The following is a 20,110-nucleotide window of genomic DNA, read 5'->3' on the forward strand; positions in this document are numbered from 1 at the left end:
GCCAGTCTGTGTTTACTGAAAGACTTCCAGGACAGCCAGGGCTTAATAAAGAAACCCTGTCTCCAGAAAAAAAAAAAGCGGGGGGTGGGGGGGGGGGGACTCACTTGGCATGGGAGAGCATGTGGTGGTCCCTGTAGATAAGGAGATAAACTGTAGATAAGTCCTTCTTTACATGATAGGAAAATGCCATCATTTTGGAAGAAGACTGAGTGACTTGTCACCTAAAATCATCAGATGCCTTTCTTATGTTTTCTATCAATTGTGCCAGAGAGTTTCAAATATTTTGCTGTTGTTTTCCACAGTGGTATTTTAAAGAGGTTTTGACTAAGTAGCATAGGATGGACAGATGAACTTTTCCATTTCTTAAAGCATATGTTGTCTAGCAGCCTGCTATAGAAGGAGATCAGGAGTGATGAACTTGGGTACTAATATACAAGTGCAAGTTTATAATCCACCCTTTGCACAGAGGTAGGGAATCTCTGCTGATTGATTTATTACCATGCAGATGAAATTATCATCCTTAAAAAATGTAAGTTACATTTATTTATTTATTTGTGAGAGTGTGTGTGTGTGTGTGTGTGTGTGTGTGTGTGTGTGTGTGTGTGTGAGAGAGAGAGAGAGAGAGAGAGAGAGAGAGAGGGAGAGAGAGAGGGAGAGAGAGATTAGGGCACTTGTGGAAGTCAGAGGACAAGTCTTGTGAATTGGCTTGCTCTTTCCGCCATGTGGGTCACAGGTAGAAAGCCTATTCATCAGGCTTGGCAGCAAATGTCTTTACCCACTAAGCTATCTCATAAAAACATCATCTTAAGTACGTTTTGCAAAGTTATTTTTAAGTCTCAATTCCTAAATGATGACCAGGTGTGGTGATATTTTATTTGTGCTTTAATAAATAAAGCTTGCCTGGAGATCAGAGGAAAAAACCAGCCATTATAAGTAAACAAAGAAGTCAGGCAATGGTAGCATACTCCTTTAATTCAATCGCTTGGGAGGCAGGGATCTGTCTGAATCTCTGTGAGTTCAAGGCTACACTGGGAACAGAGACAGGCATGGTGGCACACGCCTTAAATTCCAACAGGAGTTAATAATGGAGGTCTGAAGGTCTGTATAGACAGACAGGAAGTGACAGAGCTGGGCAGGAAGAGGAAGTGATATAGCTGGACAGAGAGAGCAAATCAGATGGTAGAACAGCAAGGTATATAGGCATGAGTAGACAGGAAGTCTCGTCTTTGGGAGCTGAGGTGTTGGTGAGGTGAGATTAGCTTGTGGCTGTTTCTATTCCTCTGATCTCTCTCAGGCTTTAACCCCAATTTCTGGCTCCGAGTTTTTTATTTAATAAGGCCATTTAGAAATTCAGCTACAACCAGGTATTTATTTATAGAAAACCATAAGATTTCACTGGTCCTATGGTCCATGATCATATATTCGAAAGCATTTGCCTAACTCTCTGCCTCCTTTAAATGTCTGTTGGATTAGTCAGATATGTGGACACTGTTTTAAACACCTTTGCTATGGTTTCATGTTACACTGATCAACTAAATGTTGTTCATTGAATATGTTTATAAATAAGAGGTTTTTAGAATAGGTAAAATGATTAAAAATATGGATCTGAAGGCATGCTACATTATTTTTAAGCTTTCCTTTTGTGCTGGTGACTGGGTTTATCGCAAGGATTGTTTTTGCCTGATTTCATCCATTGATGACAAGTGCAGGTCCCCACCATTGCACTTAACTGTGATGTGTCAAAAACTGTGATCTGAACATGAAAGTCACACAAATGTGAAATTATTTAAACAAATGTACAGAATAATGGCTTTCGCTCAGTGCATTTGTGTGTGTGTGTGAACAAACGCTCATGTGTACTCATGCTTTTGGAGGCAAGAAGTCAGTCCAGCTGCTGTCCACTTCTTATTTATTATTTATTTATCTATTTATCTATCTATTTATTTATTTATTTATTTATTCTGATATAGGGTCTCCACTTAGCCTGGAATATACCTAGGAGGCTGATCTGGTTGGCCTGAGAGTCTTCAAGATCTGCCTGTGGCTGTTTTCCCTGTGGTGGAGTCATAGTAAGAGCCACTGCATTTTTTCTTAATGAGTTATGGGGATTGAACTCAAGTCTTCATGCTTTTGAGGCAGAGTGAGCTGTCTCCCTGATCCCCAAGATGGGATTTTTATTAAGTACAATTAGATCATGAATGCAGAGGTAACTTCAATGCTAGTACCTGGCTACTCTGCCAGGTAGTTGATAAATTAGGAGAAATGGGGAAATAAGGAAAATAAAATATGATTAAACTATTCTTTAGAAATCACACCAGCCCTAAGAAATAAGGGTCTCTATTAAACAGTCTGCCATTTATCAGTCTTGCTTCTACTTTGGCTATATGTACTGAACCCTTTAAGAAGCATGCTGTGTCATGCAGAATATCACTGGGCTTGGAAAGATTTTTAGCCTGCTAGGATGACTCTTCATTGAAATCTTCAAGGACTCTGGCCCTACAGCTCTACTCCTAAGCCATATCTCCATCCTCCTCACCATTCATAGAGAGTTAATGTGGGAGCTTAGATCATGTAGTACCATGCTGGTGAGCTTTCTCCCTTATTCCTGAAAGCCATCATGCTACTTTATTCATCTTTCCTACCTGTGCTCTCAGTGATTTTATCTGTTCACCTTTCTGGAGAATGTACTTCTTATCTAGGCCATTAGCCCAGATACTTTCTATATACATCTCTCAAAATTGCCTTCATTAAACAGTCCTAACAAAAATTCAATTTCCCCTATCCTGCTCTTCCTAAAATCAACTAAATAACAATGTATCTGGACTAACTCATTCAGTGTGTGTGTGTGTGTGTGTGTGTGTGTGTGTGTGTGTGTGTGTGTGTATGTGTGTGTACATAGGTACAATTGTTCTTTTGCTTGTGTTTCCTGGAATGTTTACCTTTGTTCTCTATAAGCAACGATTCTAAGACCTACTTAGTAGGCTGGTTTTTGAACTACATTCACTGCAAAACATTCTATAAGGAAGGCTCACATGTTCACTACAGGAGCAGAGGAAGTGGGCAGCAGAGCGATTATGATGTACACATCATATTTGAACACAGGTGCTTTCACATGCTTATATGTGATGAGTTTATTGAAGCTGCAGAAAGATTAAATGACTTGCTCAAGATTGGTGGCAGGCTGAGTATGAGTGCCAAGGTCTCTTTTTCTGTCTCTCAGCATTTACTTGGTTGTTGTCATAGCAGAAATTTCAGGAAAGGCAAAACTCTTCCATTAAATGTACATAAGTGATTTCCTTCCATGCTAGTATTAAATTATAGAGTTTACTTCCTGTCATGATGAAGAACATCTTCTTCATTTAAGCCCCTAGCTCTTACGTGTGGTATTAGTCTACTTGATTCTGCACTTAGACAGAAAATAGTTTTCATTTTCTTGTTATCGTTCTCACAAAAATAATGTCGGCTAACTTCACAAAGTTTCAGATTGGGTCATAAGATGGCTTTGATTTGTGGAAATTTCTTGAAATGCTATTAGCGCTAACGAGAAAATGTCTCTTTATTATCAACTAGTCCATTTTTCTGCATGTAGAAGAAAAATATTTTCAGGATTAATCTGTGCACATGCTTGAGACAATTATCCAGTCCTAAAACTGAAGCCGGACCCTGAAAAACACATTCTTTTCACTACTTTCTTGGCTTGACCCTCTCCTCTACACTGAGCCATTTTGGTTCAAGTGAAACAGAATCCATGTTTGTTTTCTGTTTGGGAACATCTGGCAACAGTGTATAAGAAAGTTAAACATAGAAGGAGTAAGAGATATAGCCTCACTTTTTTGGGGGGGGGGGGTCAATTATCCTTATGTTTTGGTGGTCTGCTAAGCAACCAAATGTCTTGGCTCATGAAATAATTTTAAGTGGATTATCTCTGTGTTTGGAAACCTCTACTTCATTTGAAGATGATTGAACAGTAAAAAATGGCCTGAAATGTTTCATGAGAAATTATATTTTTTATACTTAAATGAAATAATATGGAATGTTGATGCAAAATACAACAGTCTGATGTAGTTTTATGTATCACAGTACATAAACTAGCTAATTTTCAACTGTTTTGAAATCATAATTTTACCAACAATAATTTGACAGGACACAATAATCATTAACAATGTGGTTTTGGCAGTAAAAAAAAAAAACAAACAAAAAAAGGTCTTTTTAAAATTTTCTTTTCTCTCTCTTTTTTTTAACCTCTCAACAGCCTAATAGTACAGTTACTTTTCTCTAATCAACTTAGTTTTACACATTGCACTTAATAAGCAAACATCTTCCATTTGCTGTTTTCAGAGTTAGCTCATACTGAGTTTGTTTTTGTTTTTCTTTTCTTTTACTCACTTTGCAGTCACAAAATGAAAATGTAGACACCATGTACAAACAAGAAGTTCGTGCAAAGTCAAGTTTTCAAAACCACATGCAAGTTTCAGCGGCACATGGCTTAGAGCTCACACGCTCCAGGATCATGTAATACTGGCATGCAGATGAGAGGAGAGAAAGGCACCTACATCATGAAGAGAGGATGATGAAAGAGAATGACATTTTCTTTATGACAGTTATCTAATGCAAACCGTATACCCGTAACCTCTACCAGCATGGGAAGGGGGGCAGAGAAGTCCATTTTTTGTGGGGAGTAGGAAACTGTACATAGACAGGATTGGAGGTCAAGCTGTCACTGAAATGGAGAATTTCTACTCTACTTGGCCTCTTCCACGTTATCTTCCCCAGTTTCTTGCTATGTTTTTCCTCTGCTATATCATGCAATAGAGATCAGAACTAACACTGGAAATCATTTAACAAGCTCTAAACCTGACAGATAACAAGGGTATTCTCCACAGTTTACACGAGAATTAAATTGGATATAAATACCTCCTGTTCTTACCGGTGGGTGTTGTGATTCCATGTGTTAAGGTGTGAAGCAGACAGGAAAGAGATAAATCTTTCATAAGTACATTGCAAATAGGCAAGTGGTATAGAAACCATATTTATAGGTAATAGAGTCAAACAATGATAGGTAAATAGTTCTCACAAAATATTTTATCATAAAAATGGTCATAAATCTAGGTTTTTATGGAGAAGGGAGGTAAAAGAAATGACTGGTTTACTACCGTTATTGCAATACTCTGGCAGTATGAAACAATAAAATTGAGTGACGCATATTTTAATTAAAAATTCTTGACACTGCCTAAGCCAGCCCAGCACTAGAGACTCCCCAGTGGTTTTGAATGCTGGTATCTTAGTTAATCAAGCATAGTAACAGTTTATCAAAGCAACCAATATATAGGTGCTCTTCTTTACAAGATTAAAATCATCTCAGAGGAGAGTAATGTATTAAGTGGATTTTTCACCATGAACTTTGGGACACCTGAAAATAACAGCTCATGGGCTTGAACTACATTTTTGCGTCAAATGTGCTCACTTATTTCTTCAAATGAAAATTTTTACAATAATATGATTTTCTTTCTCAGCAAATAAGTCACATGCAGCTATGATAAATTTATCTATATATAAACGTGCCTTTGAGTTGGCAGCAATTTACTCTATGGCCTTCACCATGATTTCTGATTTTGATCCATTGTTGTTTTGCTAGAGCATCTCTGGTCAAATGGAAAATAGCCATCTAAATTGTACATATACACTCACACAAAAATGGCATCATGTAATTGATGGACTCAAATAGGGATGATTTATTTTCAGAAGAATTTTCAGAACAGGGGAGTGATGTGAGTATGTGCTGTGTTTTTGTCTTTTCCTATAGCTCTGCAGTCAGTAGTGGGGTTTGGCTTTGCTGCATAATTTATTTGTAGCATTAAACTCCTAAAGCCAAAGACCGAAGTAAATAATGTGAGCAATGCTCTAAATCCCACAAAGAGCTCTTCAGAACCCACTCATCTTAATTATGTTGACTTCTATCCAGTGATTCAGGAGGTGCTTTCAAAAAGTGTTTCTTTTTTTGTAAATATCAAATATTTTAAAACGTGTTAAGGAATGTCTGTTCCTCCCTTGAGCAGAAAGAGTCATTAAACCAAGTATATTAAAATGAATATAACTAATTGTTAAAGGAAGTATGAAACTTCCTATCAGAAAATGCTTTCTGACATACTTAAGGTCCCTAAACTTTCCTACAAAAATTCAAGATGTCCTACTTCAAAAAAATATGTGAATTGTGGATCTCTGCTTAGGGTCATCAGAATTGTCAGTTCGTTTTCCAAATCTGAATTGCACATGGGTTCAGCTACTTTTCTTGTTGTTGCCTGTTTGTAACCAGGCCATACCATGAAGGCCTGAGTTTTAGCGAAGACAATGTTTCCTTTAATTGGAGATGGGAACTCTATGACACATAGTTATATCAGTTTGCATCACGTTATAATGCCTTTGCCACACAGTATAACTAGATATAGCACCATGCAATGCCATGAATTGAGAATGAGACACTATCTCCAGGGGAGAAAATAAACATCCAAGAGAAGGAAACGAAAGCACGGGGCTCAAAGCTGGTGAGACTGGCCTTTCACTTAGCTACAGCTGTAACGCCTGCAGAGCTTCCGTTTTGGGAAACAGAAATACATACCATGTTCATGTCAATGCCGTTGGTGTAAGTCCATGCGTGCTGGAAATATTCTTCAAGCCGTTGCCTCAGAGGGTTGGGGATTTGGTGGAAGCGAATGAACTCTTTCACTCTCAGCATTTGCATGTGGTACCTGGCGGTTCCCGAGTACAGTCTTTGAATAATTGCAGAGACATTCCCAAAAATGCTGGCATACATTAGCGCTGGATTGGATAAAAAACAAAGTTACGGGGAAACATTGCACTTGGGCATAGTATGTTTTCTCAGAATATCAAATCCACTGATTTTAATTACTTAACACAAGTATATCAATTTACCCCTGGCCTTTGGGTAAACTAATCCTTCTTTACATTTTTAACAGTAAAACCATGCAAAGAACTCAAACCCACCATGATTTAAAGTAAAACTCATATTGCTTTATGAGATGCACCCTCAACCAAGAACATTAACTAGATGTTTGATACATTTGTGATAAGCCATCTTATTTGTAGTAAGCTAAATCATAGTCGTTATTACCATACTTTTTTTCTGAGAAAAATTCATGAGGCAAAAACATCCTTTAGGGATTTTAATACCGTTCTTTCAGTAATTTATATAGGCTCATCATTAAATTCTGGTGGACAACTAAGAGCAATGACAATAACCTATATTGTTTTTGGAGTTTCCAGGACACCCCTAACCAACAACTCTAGGAGAAGTATCACATACATGGCCATGGCCTTTTTATTTGGTGACCTATGGCTTTTGGGAGGAGCATCATTTCCTGTGTAGGCTAACTCCAATTAAACTTTATTATATGAAAACATGTATACATATCCACATATACATATAAGATATATATTCACATATACATATAAAATATATATCCACATATACATATAAGATATATATATCTGCATATACATATAAGATATATATATATATATATATATATATGTAACATAAAATAGTACGTTTCCATATAGCTGTCTCTCTTTCCACACAATATTGTCCTAGAACATGGAGAAATCAAATTGGTATGGTCCAGGGAGCTTTTCCTCTGCTGGATGGCTTTCACAGTATTTGAAGATGATATGCAGACAACCAGAGAGAAAAGTTGTCAACAATCTTATTCAGCTGTGAACCCTTAGAGTTAAAATAATAATCAGCATGGATGATATGCCTATGGGTGCAATAGTAATGGAACAGTAACCAATTTACAGTCAGCTCCACAGGAGGAATCTCATGCCTAGTACTATAAATCTGACTAAGAACACATGGTTGGGAACGCCATATTCTCGAGGATGAACCTCCCACCATTACTTTACTAAATGGACATAGTATCAACCTGCTCTCTAAATCTGTATCTCTCACCCATATTTTAGTGAAACCCTTAGACCTCATGACAGGTGGTTTTTAGTGCAGCAGATAAATAACACAGAAACTCACAGTGGGTCAAAGTGCAGAGAGCCAGTATGCTATGGATGCTCAGCCACAAATGGAACATCTATAGTACACTTTCCCCTCCCTCCAAGGCTCAGGGAACATCAAGGAAGAGGAGGCAGAAAGACATTAAGAGCCAGAGTCAGGGGGGACCAGAGCAAAACAGGGTCTTTTAGATGTGACAGGACTAACTGTACTCGTGAACTCACAGGGGCTGGGGTTGCCTACACAAGAACCAACCAGGCAATATTCCAGCACAGGGGAGGAAAGAAATCCTGACAGTTGATGGCTTCCTGGGGAGGGATAGTCAGTTCTTTAAGGTTGTGGATCCTGGTAGATCAATCATGTTCCGGAGAATGACCCTGTACCCCTGAGTATATGGGTAGAACAAATCAAACTTAGTGGATTATAAAAAGGATGGGTAGTAACAAGAGATTGGGAGGAGAGGTAGAAGGAGGGGTGGAGCTGGGAGGAGTGGAAGGTGCCCACCATCACATCATATGCATGTATGAAATTCTCAAAGAATTAATAAGATATTACAAGAAAAATTCAAATTTAATCTTGAGCTGGGCAGTAGTGGTGCATTCCTTTAATCCCAGCACTCAGGAGGTAGATCTCTGTGAGTTCGAGGCCAGCCTGGTCTATGGAGCTAGTTCCAGGACGGCTGAGGCTATTACACAGAGAAACTCTGCCTCGAAAAACCAAAAAAAAAAAAAATCTTGAATCCGACTTAAAATATTAATTTCAAAAAGGGGCTTATTTCTATCACAGCCTGGAATTTAATCTTGTAGTAATAGAAATGTATTGCAAATTTTCAACACTTTGGAGTTCTCAAATAATTGACTAATTTTCTTATGGAACGTGGAGTTTTCTTAGAGTGTTAATTTGTATGCAATTTTTAATTAATTCCAATTTGATTTCATATGACTTAGAAAAAGATGTATATTGCTTAGCTTTTGCCAGGAAAGCTGCACCACATTTTTGCTCATCTATTGGGAGAAAGTTCTATGACACCCATGTACACTCAGCATTTAGAATATACTCATTAATGCTGCTTTGGATAACATTTTTTAAAATGTGTATGAGTTTTTTTTGCTTGCATGTATGTATGTGTACCATGTGTGTGCTTTTGTGTTCACAGAAAAGGGGGTCAGATCCCTGGAACTGGAATTAAAGATGGTTGTGAGCTCCTCTTTGGGTAATGGGAATGGAACCCAGATCCTCTGTGAGAGCCAGAAGTACTTTTAATCACTGAGTCATTTCTCTAGCCCTTGGAATAAATTTTTATTAAAAATTTCCACATTATTGTTGTTTTTCTTTTTGTGTTTTGCATTTCTAATAATCCCAACATGGAAACAGTGTATTTCATGTAGAAAAATCACATGATCTATTTTTTGCTTATGGATCTCTGGAAATCTGTCAAGAGCCCCAAAGGTTTCAGGCTCTGGGGCCAGAGTACACACACAGGTGAGAGAAGAATCAAAAGCAACGGAACAGATTCAACTCTGTACATCCAACACATCTTTGTCCTTGAAGTGTATTTTCTGGACACTCATCTAACATCTACTTGTTCACTGAAAAACTTAGACTTAGGCTCTGAAAAAACACTAATGTGTTTTCTTGACCATTTTGTTTTCTTTCCCAGCTCATTTCCTGGGCATATCTTATCATGCTTGATTGCAATAGTCTTTGTTTGCCATAGATGTCTAAAGAAAGGAATGTTTCTGGGAAAGATGTGATCATTTATTAAAACACATAAAAAGTGAGGACATGTGAGGATTAATTTCATGACAACTTGACTAGGGCAGAGTATTCAGATAATTTGACTATATGACACTCTATGTGAGTCTGTAAGGGTGTGTCTGTTTGAGATAAATATCTCAAATTAACACTTGAGATAAGTAATGCAGATTGAGTTCTCCTCTGTAGATAGCCATCATCCATCGAGTTCAGAGTCTGAGTAGAGTGGACATTGGAGCAGGGAGAGTTTACTCTCTTTTTTCTCTCTTACTGTCTAGAGTAGAACATTAATCTTCTCTTGACTCTGGACTGTACTAACCAAGAATGAAATTATGCCTTGGTTCTCCTGCAAAACTCTGTAGATCACTTCCTTATCCTAGGTATCTGTTCGGTTCTTCTGTGAAATATTGACTAATAGAAGAGACCTAGAGTGAGACTAAGTTGGTCTGTGTGTGAAATGTCAATGTTCTGCAATGTCCTGTGGGTAAAACATCAGTCATTTGCAATGTCAATCAGCTGTTTAGGTTGCTTCTTCAGGAAAAAGCAGCAGATAGAAATTATTTCTAATTTGAGTAAATTAATGCTTTGTTACGGAGATAGCAATATTCATAAGAAATTGATTCATGTGACTCATGTGAGAAGCATATTCTACTCATTGGAAAATTTTATGATGTGACGTTTTATGATAAAAGCATATTTTACATATCGCTAATTTTCCAAAGTGCCTGTCACATATTCATGAAACAGATACTGAGAGCAAAGGCCTTTGACAGCTATTTTTCCTGAAGCTCAAACATGAAGGAAAGGGGTCATGAATCAGTTCTTATTAGAGCCTTAATAGATAAGAGTAGTCTTATCTCTGTTTCTTCATGAAATGAGTCAAAATGTTAACACGGAACTGGGAACTGCCTACACTGTCAAGATGGATAGTCTAGATTCCAAGTACAGAATTGGAAACTTGAATGAAAAGTTGAAAGAGGTTTTTGCTAAATTCTAGGCTGACAAATTTTAAAATCTTAAGGAAAACATGAGGCTTTTCCCACTCCCCCTTTTTAAAGCAAACCATTGCCAGCTGAGAGAACAAATTATTATATTCTGCATATCTTATTTAGTTGGTGCCTATTCATTGGTATAGAATATTGGTCAAATGTATATTGGCAAAATAAATAAATGAATAAACAAATAACACTATTTGTATATAGGAATTTCTCTAACTCAACAGTAGCTTTCTTAGCCTTCTTCAGTGGAAAGTTTTGACTCCATCAAAACTGTTTACTTTAGGCTGAAGTATTATTGAAACAAAATAAGCATATCCTCCTTTATCCCATACTCACACATATTAAATGCTAATAAAATATTAGCTTAAGTATTCTATTAGAACCACTATAGTTTTTTAAATGTATTCCATGTATTTTAAAAATATGTAACTGAAGGATAAATTTTTTATGCATAATAAGCATATAACTAGATGCATCTATTTTAAGTGTATAGTTCATTTAGTTGTGACAAATGTGAACATTCCTGTTGACACAGTTGAGATATTAACCTGTTTCCTAGAATACTTTCTTGCATTACTCAGTTCCCTGTGCTCATTTTAGACATGGAATTAACTGCAGAGAAGAGCTTCATTTGCTAGGGACCACAGCACACCTACTATAGATGAGTTTGCCTTTTGTTCAGCATAATGCTGAGAATCATTGTGTCTATCAGTACTTTTTTTAAAAAAAGCTTTTAAATCATAAAGACGTACCAAAGTTTGTTGGTATCATCTGCTGATAGAAAACACAGCATTTCTGCACAGTAAAAACTGTCATGATGATTTGTGTACAGATCTTTGTGTGGGCATGTATTTTCATTTCTGCTTTAAACACCTAGGTGTGGAATCACTGTGTGGCATGGCTTGTTTAACTCTACAAGAAACAAATTGTTTGCCAAAGTTGTTTTATTTTATGTTCCCACGAGCATACTATGGCAAGACCATGTGTTCTGTATCCTGCCGACATTTGATAGTGCCAATTTAGATTTACCATGGTAGCATGTGTAGTGTGTCTCATTAGTGTTTAAATTGCATTTCACTGATGATTAATACCAATTTTAAATGTATTTTTTCAACATTCAGGTGTCTTTTTGTGCAGTTCTCTTAAAATAATTTGCTCCTTAAAAAAACAAACAAACAAAACAAAAACCCCCAAAACCAAAAACTCATTTTTTTTGTGAAGTTTTTTTGTGAAGAATTCTTAATATACTCTGGATGCCAGTCTTTTTCACACATATATCTTCAAAATATCTTCTTCTAGTTTATCACTTTTACTTTCTTTGTTTTAAGCAATGTCATTTGATTTTTTTGAGACAGTCTCACCATACTGCCCTGGTTGACATGAAAACTGCTGTGTGGAGCAGGCTGGCCTCGAACTCGCACCTGTCTCTGCCCATCTAAAAGATGGGATTAAAGGCGTGTGCCATCACATCCAGCTGAACAATGTCATTTGCAAAGCAGGTAGTTTTGACAAAATATAATTAAACAATTTTTATTTTAAAGGTCTCTTGTGTCTGTTATCATACTGTTATTCAAAGTGCAATTTGTTGTAAGTTTTCAATCATGAATTATAAATCCACTCTTAATGGTTTTGTTGTTGTTGTTGTTGGTGGTGGTGGTGGTGGTGGTGGTGGGGATTAAGTTCAGGGCTTTTCACATCACACCAGTAAAACACTCTACAATTGATGTACAGCTCAAGCCCCAAAGTCCAGCTAAAGTGTGCAAAGGGACTCCTTCATCTAATTTGTTTGCTTTCAATGTGTCTTCTGCTGTGGCATAAGTGGTGAGACCAGCTCACATTGGTCTGGGACTTTGCAAACAAACCGATAGGACCAACATTCACACCATCTGTACCACTAAGAGAAGTGGTTCTCAACATGTGGGTCACGACCCCTTTGCGGTCCAATGACCCTTTCACAGATGATTCATAACAGTAGCAAAATTTCAGTTATGAAGTAGCAATGAGGATAATTTTATGGTTGAGGGTCACCACAACACGAGGAACTGTATTAACGGGTCACAGCATTAGGAAGACTGAGAACCACTGATTATGAGCACTGATTTATTCTGCCTGAGGATGATGCAGGATGAGGGCACATAGTGTAGATGAAAGTTAGCCTGGAGCCCTGTGCAGATGAGTGGTGTAGCCAAACCAGAGCAGCAGGGATAAAGTGGGGCTTTACCCCAACTGGGTAACTGTATTAATAGTTGGACTTTTCAATGTCCTAAGAATTGGAACATCCCTTTTGTAATGCTGACTGTTTGTGGCTTGGTTCAGCATAATAGAAGGCATATCAACTGTACTAACTTTTTAAATATTTTTGGACCTGTAGTTTATAGTTTCCTGTATCTTGGAAAAAAAATCAAGCCAATTGATTTCTGAACACTCCTCTACTTGCTCGCCTCATTCTGGGTGTTCCACCTTCCTGTCTTTGCTTGTTGCTCTTCTTCCTGGGGGTTCCTCCTTTCCATTGGTCGATCACTTGGCCTCATCTGTTGTTAGTCAAGTCATCTCTGTTGGCTCCACTTGCCTCCTGTCTGTTTCCTCTCTTGTGTCTGGCTCACATTTTCTTTGTGTCATCATAGCTGTAATTATTTTTAAGGTAATATTGCAGAGTACTGTACTCTTTTGTCTTTTAAAATGTTAGCCTGTTCTTTTTTTTTTGATGTATGACTCTCTCTATGTGTTACATTGTTATATTAATGCGCATGCACATGTATGTGCATGTACACTTGCCATGCAGGCATGTCTGGAGCCCAGAGGGTGGCGTCTGATGTGGGTTACCTTCCTCACTCACTTATCCATCTTATTTTTTTGAGGCAAAGTCTGTCGCTGAACTTGGATCTTGTCAGTGGACTGCCTGGCCAGCAAGCTCTAGGAATCCTCCTGTCTCTGTACCCTGTGATGGGTTAGACATACTTTGTCACCATGCCAAGATTTTTTTATGTGGTTGTTGGAGATTAAAAAAAAATCAGGTCTTCAGGCTTGCATAGCAAATAATCAATGGATTAATCTCCATAGTTCCATAGTCCTACACCCTTCTCTTTCTTCTTGTCCTCCTCCTCGTCCTCCTTCTTCTTCTATCAAATTTGTGTTTGTAAGTGAAATATAGAAACATACAATCTATATATTTATGGGGTATCATATAACATTTTGATAATGTATATATTTCCTTTATTATGTATCTCCTCAAACATTTGTCATTTTTATGGTAAAACAGTAAAAATCCTTTAAATAGTTACTGTTTACAGTCATATTAGGGTGAAGTAGCACACCAGAATTTCTTATTATTATTCTACTATAAGTTATTACCCATTATTTACCATTCTGTTACTAAGTTTCTCCTATACTCTCCTTTTTCTTCTTGTTACCATTTATATATGTGTGTACCACATTTTTGTCATCTATCCATTAGTGGGCACTGAGGTTATTTCCATTTCTTAACTACTATGAATTGTGTTAGAGTAAAGATGGGATATAGAGAGATCTTTCTGACTTATTTCATTTCTGTTGTATATAAACCCAGTAATGAAATTTCTGTAGCACCATACTGTAGTTTTATTTTTATTTTTATTTTTTCCATATTAGCTGTACTAGTTTATGTTTCCATCAACAGTGTTAAGGGTTTTTTTCTTGTAGCCTTTATTTTTGGTATTTGTGACAATGGCTGTTCTTGCTAGAGTGGAATGAGATACTCTAGTTTTAATGTTTCCATGGGGATTAGAGATACTGAACACTTTGCTGAACTTGATCATTTGTATGTCATCTTTTGATAAATGTCCACTAAAGCCTATTGTTCCTTTTAAATTGTATTGACTTTTGTCTCTGAGATCTTAGAGTTCCTCCTATGTTCTAGATAGTAAGTAAACCCTTTTCATATGTATAGTTTATACATCTTTCCTCCCATTTTGTAGATTAATCTTTACTAGATTGTTTTCTTTGACTTTTTATTTGATGTAATCTCAGGTGTCTAATTTGTTTTTGTTTCCTGTGCTTCATTGTCTTGTTGAAAATACTTGTTCAAGTTAGATGCTGTTCTTGCAGATGGAGTGCTTGAAGACCAGGCTGATTTTTGTGCTATGTAAGTGCTCTTCTGCCGAGCTATGGCCCTAGTAGCCCAAAGGTCCGGTTGCAGGCTTGCTTATAAAAGCTTTGTTAGGGCTATGTTAGTTCTGGTTCTACAGCTTTATTTTACTAAGATTTCTACTGAACAACCTGGATATTTAGCAAGGCTTTCTAATCTGATTGTTTGAATGTTAACGTGTCTCATACCTGTGTGAGCTCTGAGAATAGTTCAGCTTGTGCTTGTGTGGCTTAGTCTCCATGTCTTCTGATCTTCCTTTCTTAGCTGGGTGTGACTGTTGTACACGCTTAGGGTGTTCTCCCTTCACAGCTTGTCCTGTCCTCGTGTCTTCAGATAGATAGCATGGGGCCATCCTGTTTTTTGTTTTTCTCTCAGATATCACAATTCCCTGCTTGTTTTCAGTGTCTGAAAACATTGACTTCATACATCTTGCTTTGTTTTCTGTTTGTTTGACTGAGGGTCGCCAGTTTCAATTACTCCATTATGGCTAGAAGTAGAACTCCAGTGGCTGATACATTAAATTAAACCAAGAAAGTCTCCCAAGTTCTCTGTCAAGCAGATCCAAACTGGAGTTCATTCACTCCTACTTTACTAGGTTATGTGTTTTTAAAAGATTAAATGCAAACATCCTATTTCTGAAATGTTAACACCTTAAAGTTATCTATAAATTAGAAATGTGGATACAAGTGCATGAGCACACCCATATTCATATTTATTCAGTGTTCTTTCATTTTTAATTATGCACACTATTAAAATGAATTTATCCAATCATTGTTCTTTGTATATAATCAGGAATTCAGTGAAAATGGCAACTTTAAAACTGTCTACAGGTCTGCAGTTATTTGTGTTTACTAAGACCATGTTGAACAGGCTCTTCTTACATAGCCCATGCTGCTCTCCAGTTTTTGGTCTTCCTGCTATCAACTCTGAGCACAGGGATTGGAAGTGCGCTAACCTTTGTCTCCCCTTCCAGAGGTTAGACTTCTTTACTTCTCTTGCATGATGATGCTGTAATATGCATATAAGTTCCCCTTTGTCCACAATGTGGCTTCATTTTTTTCTTTTATAATAAATAATTTAAGGAAGCTTAAATTTCAACCTGATACTATTTATGGTTATAATAAACACACAGGTGATATTCTACATTAAAATGTTGGCTTTGCATTTTAATTTTGTGTTGAAACCAGGACGCTTTCTAGGTATGATAAATCTTGCTTAGTGTGTGAACATTTCAAATAATAAGAATCAACTAATTTCTGCATATAATTCCATCTAATAGATATTAGGAGCAAATACATCATTATGCCTAAAGGCTAAGAATATTTCATAAGTGTTGCTATAATTGTAGTGTTTCAAGTCTTAATTTTACCTTTCCTCTTATTAATGACATCATAGATCGTGGAGAACTCTCAAGGAATGCTTAGAAGTGTTTTTTTTTTTTTTTTTTTGTTTTGTTTTGTTTTTTTGAGACAGGGTTTCTCTGTGTAGCTTTGCGCCTTTCCTGGAACTTGCTTTGGAGACCAGGCTGGCCTCGAACTCACAGAGATCCGCCTGCCTCTGCCTCCCGAGTGCTGGGATTAAAGGCGTGCGCTACCACCGCCCGGCGCTTAGAAGTGTTTTGTGACATCAAGGTTTGCATATCTCATTTTGGTCAAGGCTTGTGAAAATGAGTCTTCTATTTGAATAAATGATGTATGTAAAATGAGAATTGACTTTTTCTTCTATCCAATTTGGATAGATCAAATTTGTCTGTCGAAATCACAGATTCTTTTTAAAGCATCAGTAATGGTAACCGAGTGTTATATTTATAAAAAGAATGAAAAGATAAGGAACAAGCAAGGAAAGACCAAAAGAAGGAAGGAGGGAAATAAAGTAAAAGAGGAAAGGAGACTAAGGAAATGAAAAAGAAGGGAGAGAGGGGAAACAGGCAAGAGAAACTGTCCCTGTTCCTGTTCTCTGTACCTCTGACATCAGATACTGTGAGTAATCTAAATAAGAGCTAGCATTTGTTTTCAACAAAATGACTCACATAATAAACATGATAGTTCTGAGGATTTCTAAGCAGTGAACAGGATAACTTGTAATTTTTGTATGTTCCTTGAATTATTGTTTCTAAATATAAGTAGGTACTCTTTTCTTAAATAGATATATTCAAATTTATTTCATAGATATAAATATTTAATCAAGAACAGATACTTTTCTTGGCCTTGTTTGATATTAATGCAACTAAAGTTTTTAATAGCTGTGAAATATATAGATTCTTTTGCTGTTGTTTTGAGTGTGTGTGAGTGTGTATGTGTGTGATGTGCATGTGTATGTGTATATGGAGGCCAGAAATTGATGTTTGATGTTTTCCTCAATCACTTTCCACCATATTATATATATATGTATATATATACATATATATATACATATATATATAATATATATTTCTTATTACACTTTTATTATTGGTTTTGAGCACGTATGCAAGTGTGCATGTGTATGTTTTTGTGTTCATGTGTGTGTGTGCATCTGTAGGCCATGGCTTGTGTGTGGTAAGAGGGCAACTTGTAGGTGCCAGTGTTTCCCTTCCATCATGTCTAGAAATTGAACTGGGTTGTCAGGCTTGGCAGTCAGTGCCTTTCCTTGTTGAGCTATCTCACTAGCTATTCCACCATATCTGTCACGTCTCTCACTGGACCTGGAGCTCAACAAACCCATGGGCTTGCCAGCAAGTCTTAAGAACCCTCCTGTCTCTGCTCTGCTAGTCCTGGGGTTACAGGTGTGCGTGGCTGCACTGGGCTTCTATGTGGATGCTAAGGCCCTGTTTAGCTTACAAAGCAAAACCTTTATTGACTGAATCATCTCCTCAGCCCTTTACGGTTATAAATCAGATTAAAATTGCCTTGAATGTGTATTTCTATTCTTTAATAGGCTCTGGTTCCATTGCCTTCTGCATGCAATGTGACTTCTGTGTTTGTAGCCAAGAGTGCGATGGAACTGGAAGATTTTGAGGGTTTTAAAAAATGTATTCCCTTATGATAATGTTATTGAAATAAAAACTATATTTTAGGCAGACTAGGTTACTTAGAAAACTCATTTAAGTTTCATAAATAGGTCTTGTCTAACCACATTTCAGTAGCTAATATGATGGCATATGAAAATAAATTGTCAAGATCTGTTTTCAACTTTTACACCATCCAAGGGGAATGCTCCTTTTAGAGTTGTTGTTGCTGTCAGCTATCATCCGGGTTATCACTAGGTTCTTTACAAGGTAATTTCAAAAATATTATTAAGTCAGCTCCATCTTACCATAAAACTTTTTTTTTTTTTTTTTTTTTTTTTTTCCGTTTTTCGAGACAGGGTTTCTCTGTGTAGCTTTGCGCCTTTCCTGGGATTCGCTTGGTAGCCCAGGCTGGCCTCGAACTCACAGAGATCCACCTGGCTCTGCCTCCCGAGTGCTGGGATTAAAGGCGTGCGCCACCACCGCCCGGCCAAAACTTTTTATTCTAAATAATTGATGCGATAAATTATGCCCCTTGTTTAAAGCCATTACAGAGTAGAAGGGAAAAACAGGCCTTAGAAAGATAGCAAAAGAAAAGCAATTTAAAATCAATAAGAGAAGAAATTGATTTTAGGTATAATTGTAATAGTTTTATATGCATGAGAGAAAGATTTATGTCTAGAATTCTATTTTACATCTTAACTTGATCTCGGCTTGTAACAGAAAATAGCTATTAGTAGTAAATTACAATCATTTTTATATAACAATGAATCAATTGTAATTTTCAGATCTGCAATCTGAGCAACCATATCACTTCAGTTTTATATCCATGATATTCTAGAGTTTAAAAAAAAGAAGTCTTATTGAATATAGAGAATGGTGACTTCTGCATTTACATTCAACCAACCATGAACACAAGATATTTTCAAAAATTATGCCTGTACTGCACATGGCCAGACATTTTTCTCATTCTTCTTTATGGGCTTTATGCAGCATATATGCTGTGTTAGGAAACATAAGTAGTCTAGAAGTGATTTAATATACACATGAAGATATTTTTGGGTTAAGGGCAATTTTGGATTACTATTTTTAAAATTAACTTTTTCCAATGTTATTTACTGCTATGTTTACATGTGAGTGCCTGTATGTATCCATTTGTTCTATGTGCATGCCTTGCATTTTCAGAGGCCAGGAGAGGGCATCAGATCAGAACTAGAGTTAGAGGAAGTTCGGGGTGCTAAGAACAGAACATGGTCCCTTTGCAAGAGTAGCAAGCGTTCTTAACCACTGAGATATCTATGAAGCCCTCAGTGTGATACTATTTTATATTATGGACTTGAAGAGCAAACTCAGGTTCAAACAAGTTTGGGAGGCCCTGAACTAACCCTGGGATCACCAAGGGATGAGTTCATCTTATATTGACATTAAAGCTAGTTCTAAGAGAAGAATAGGAAAAGAATTTTTGTTTCTTCACTAAGAAAAACCGTACTTTATAGAATATAGTGCCCACATGTGCAATCCCACGATCGCCACAGTTTCCATATTTTGCTTTATTCTCTATGTTCTAGACTATCCAATTTTGTGTTATTACTTTATCCTAACAGATAGCAAAAAAGAAATCTACTTACAGCCAATCAACATGACACAAATGGAAAAGATTTTCTCCGAATTGGTGTTAGGAGACACATTTCCAAATCCTACACTGGTTAAACTGCTGAAGGTAAAATAAAGTGCCGTGACGTATTTGTCTTTAATGGACGGTCCAGAACTTGAGTCACTGTCATTGTAACGTTTCCCAATTTGTTGTCCTAAGGAATCCAACCATCCAATTTTGTCAGTCAGATAGGGCCTCTCTACATTCCCAATCGCATACCAGATGCAAGCCAGCCAATGGGCAATCAGGGCAAATATGCACATTAAGAGCATTAGAACAGCTGCGCCGTATTCTGAGTATCGATCCAGTTTCCTGGCTACACGCACAAGTCGAAGGAGACGCGCAGTCTTCAAAAGACCAATTAATGTTGTTGTCTGTGGAAATAAATGTGGATGGTCAGAAACAGTTGTAAGCAATTCAAGGTATGTTCTTGTAAGGTAGAATTGTTAACAGAAAATGGTAGAACAGACGCAGGCTTGAATCAAGTATGGAGATTACTTCTTCATCCCAAGAGTTTTAATTCCACTATGAAAAATATGTGGCTCATTAACCCAGTGTCTTGGTATACAAGATC

The 20,110-nt window shown here is 37.0% G+C and overlaps 1 protein-coding gene across 4 annotated transcripts in view; it reads right to left on the minus strand.

The window, feature by feature from the left end:
- Positions 1-20,110, minus strand: part of Kcnh7 (potassium voltage-gated channel subfamily H member 7) — a 463,447-nt gene that overhangs the window by 58,717 nt on the left and 384,620 nt on the right. For 3 of the 4 annotated variants that reach the window (XM_052723439.1, XM_052723438.1, XM_052723437.1), the window contains 2 exons: positions 19,511-19,910; positions 6,617-6,816 (listed from right to left, as the gene is read on the minus strand). In XM_052723439.1, coding sequence (XP_052579399.1) covers positions 6,617-6,816; positions 19,511-19,910 — 600 coding nt within the window. Of the gene's footprint in view, positions 1-6,541; positions 6,817-19,510; positions 19,911-20,110 lie in introns of those variants that run through there. The other variant, XM_052723440.1, reaches the window with a different exon arrangement.

Source organism: Peromyscus californicus, unplaced genomic scaffold, assembly GCF_007827085.1.
Source record: "Peromyscus californicus insignis strain IS unplaced genomic scaffold, ASM782708v3 Scaffold_7__1_contigs__length_154581171, whole genome shotgun sequence".
Classification (NCBI taxonomy): domain Eukaryota; kingdom Metazoa; phylum Chordata; class Mammalia; order Rodentia; family Cricetidae; genus Peromyscus; species Peromyscus californicus.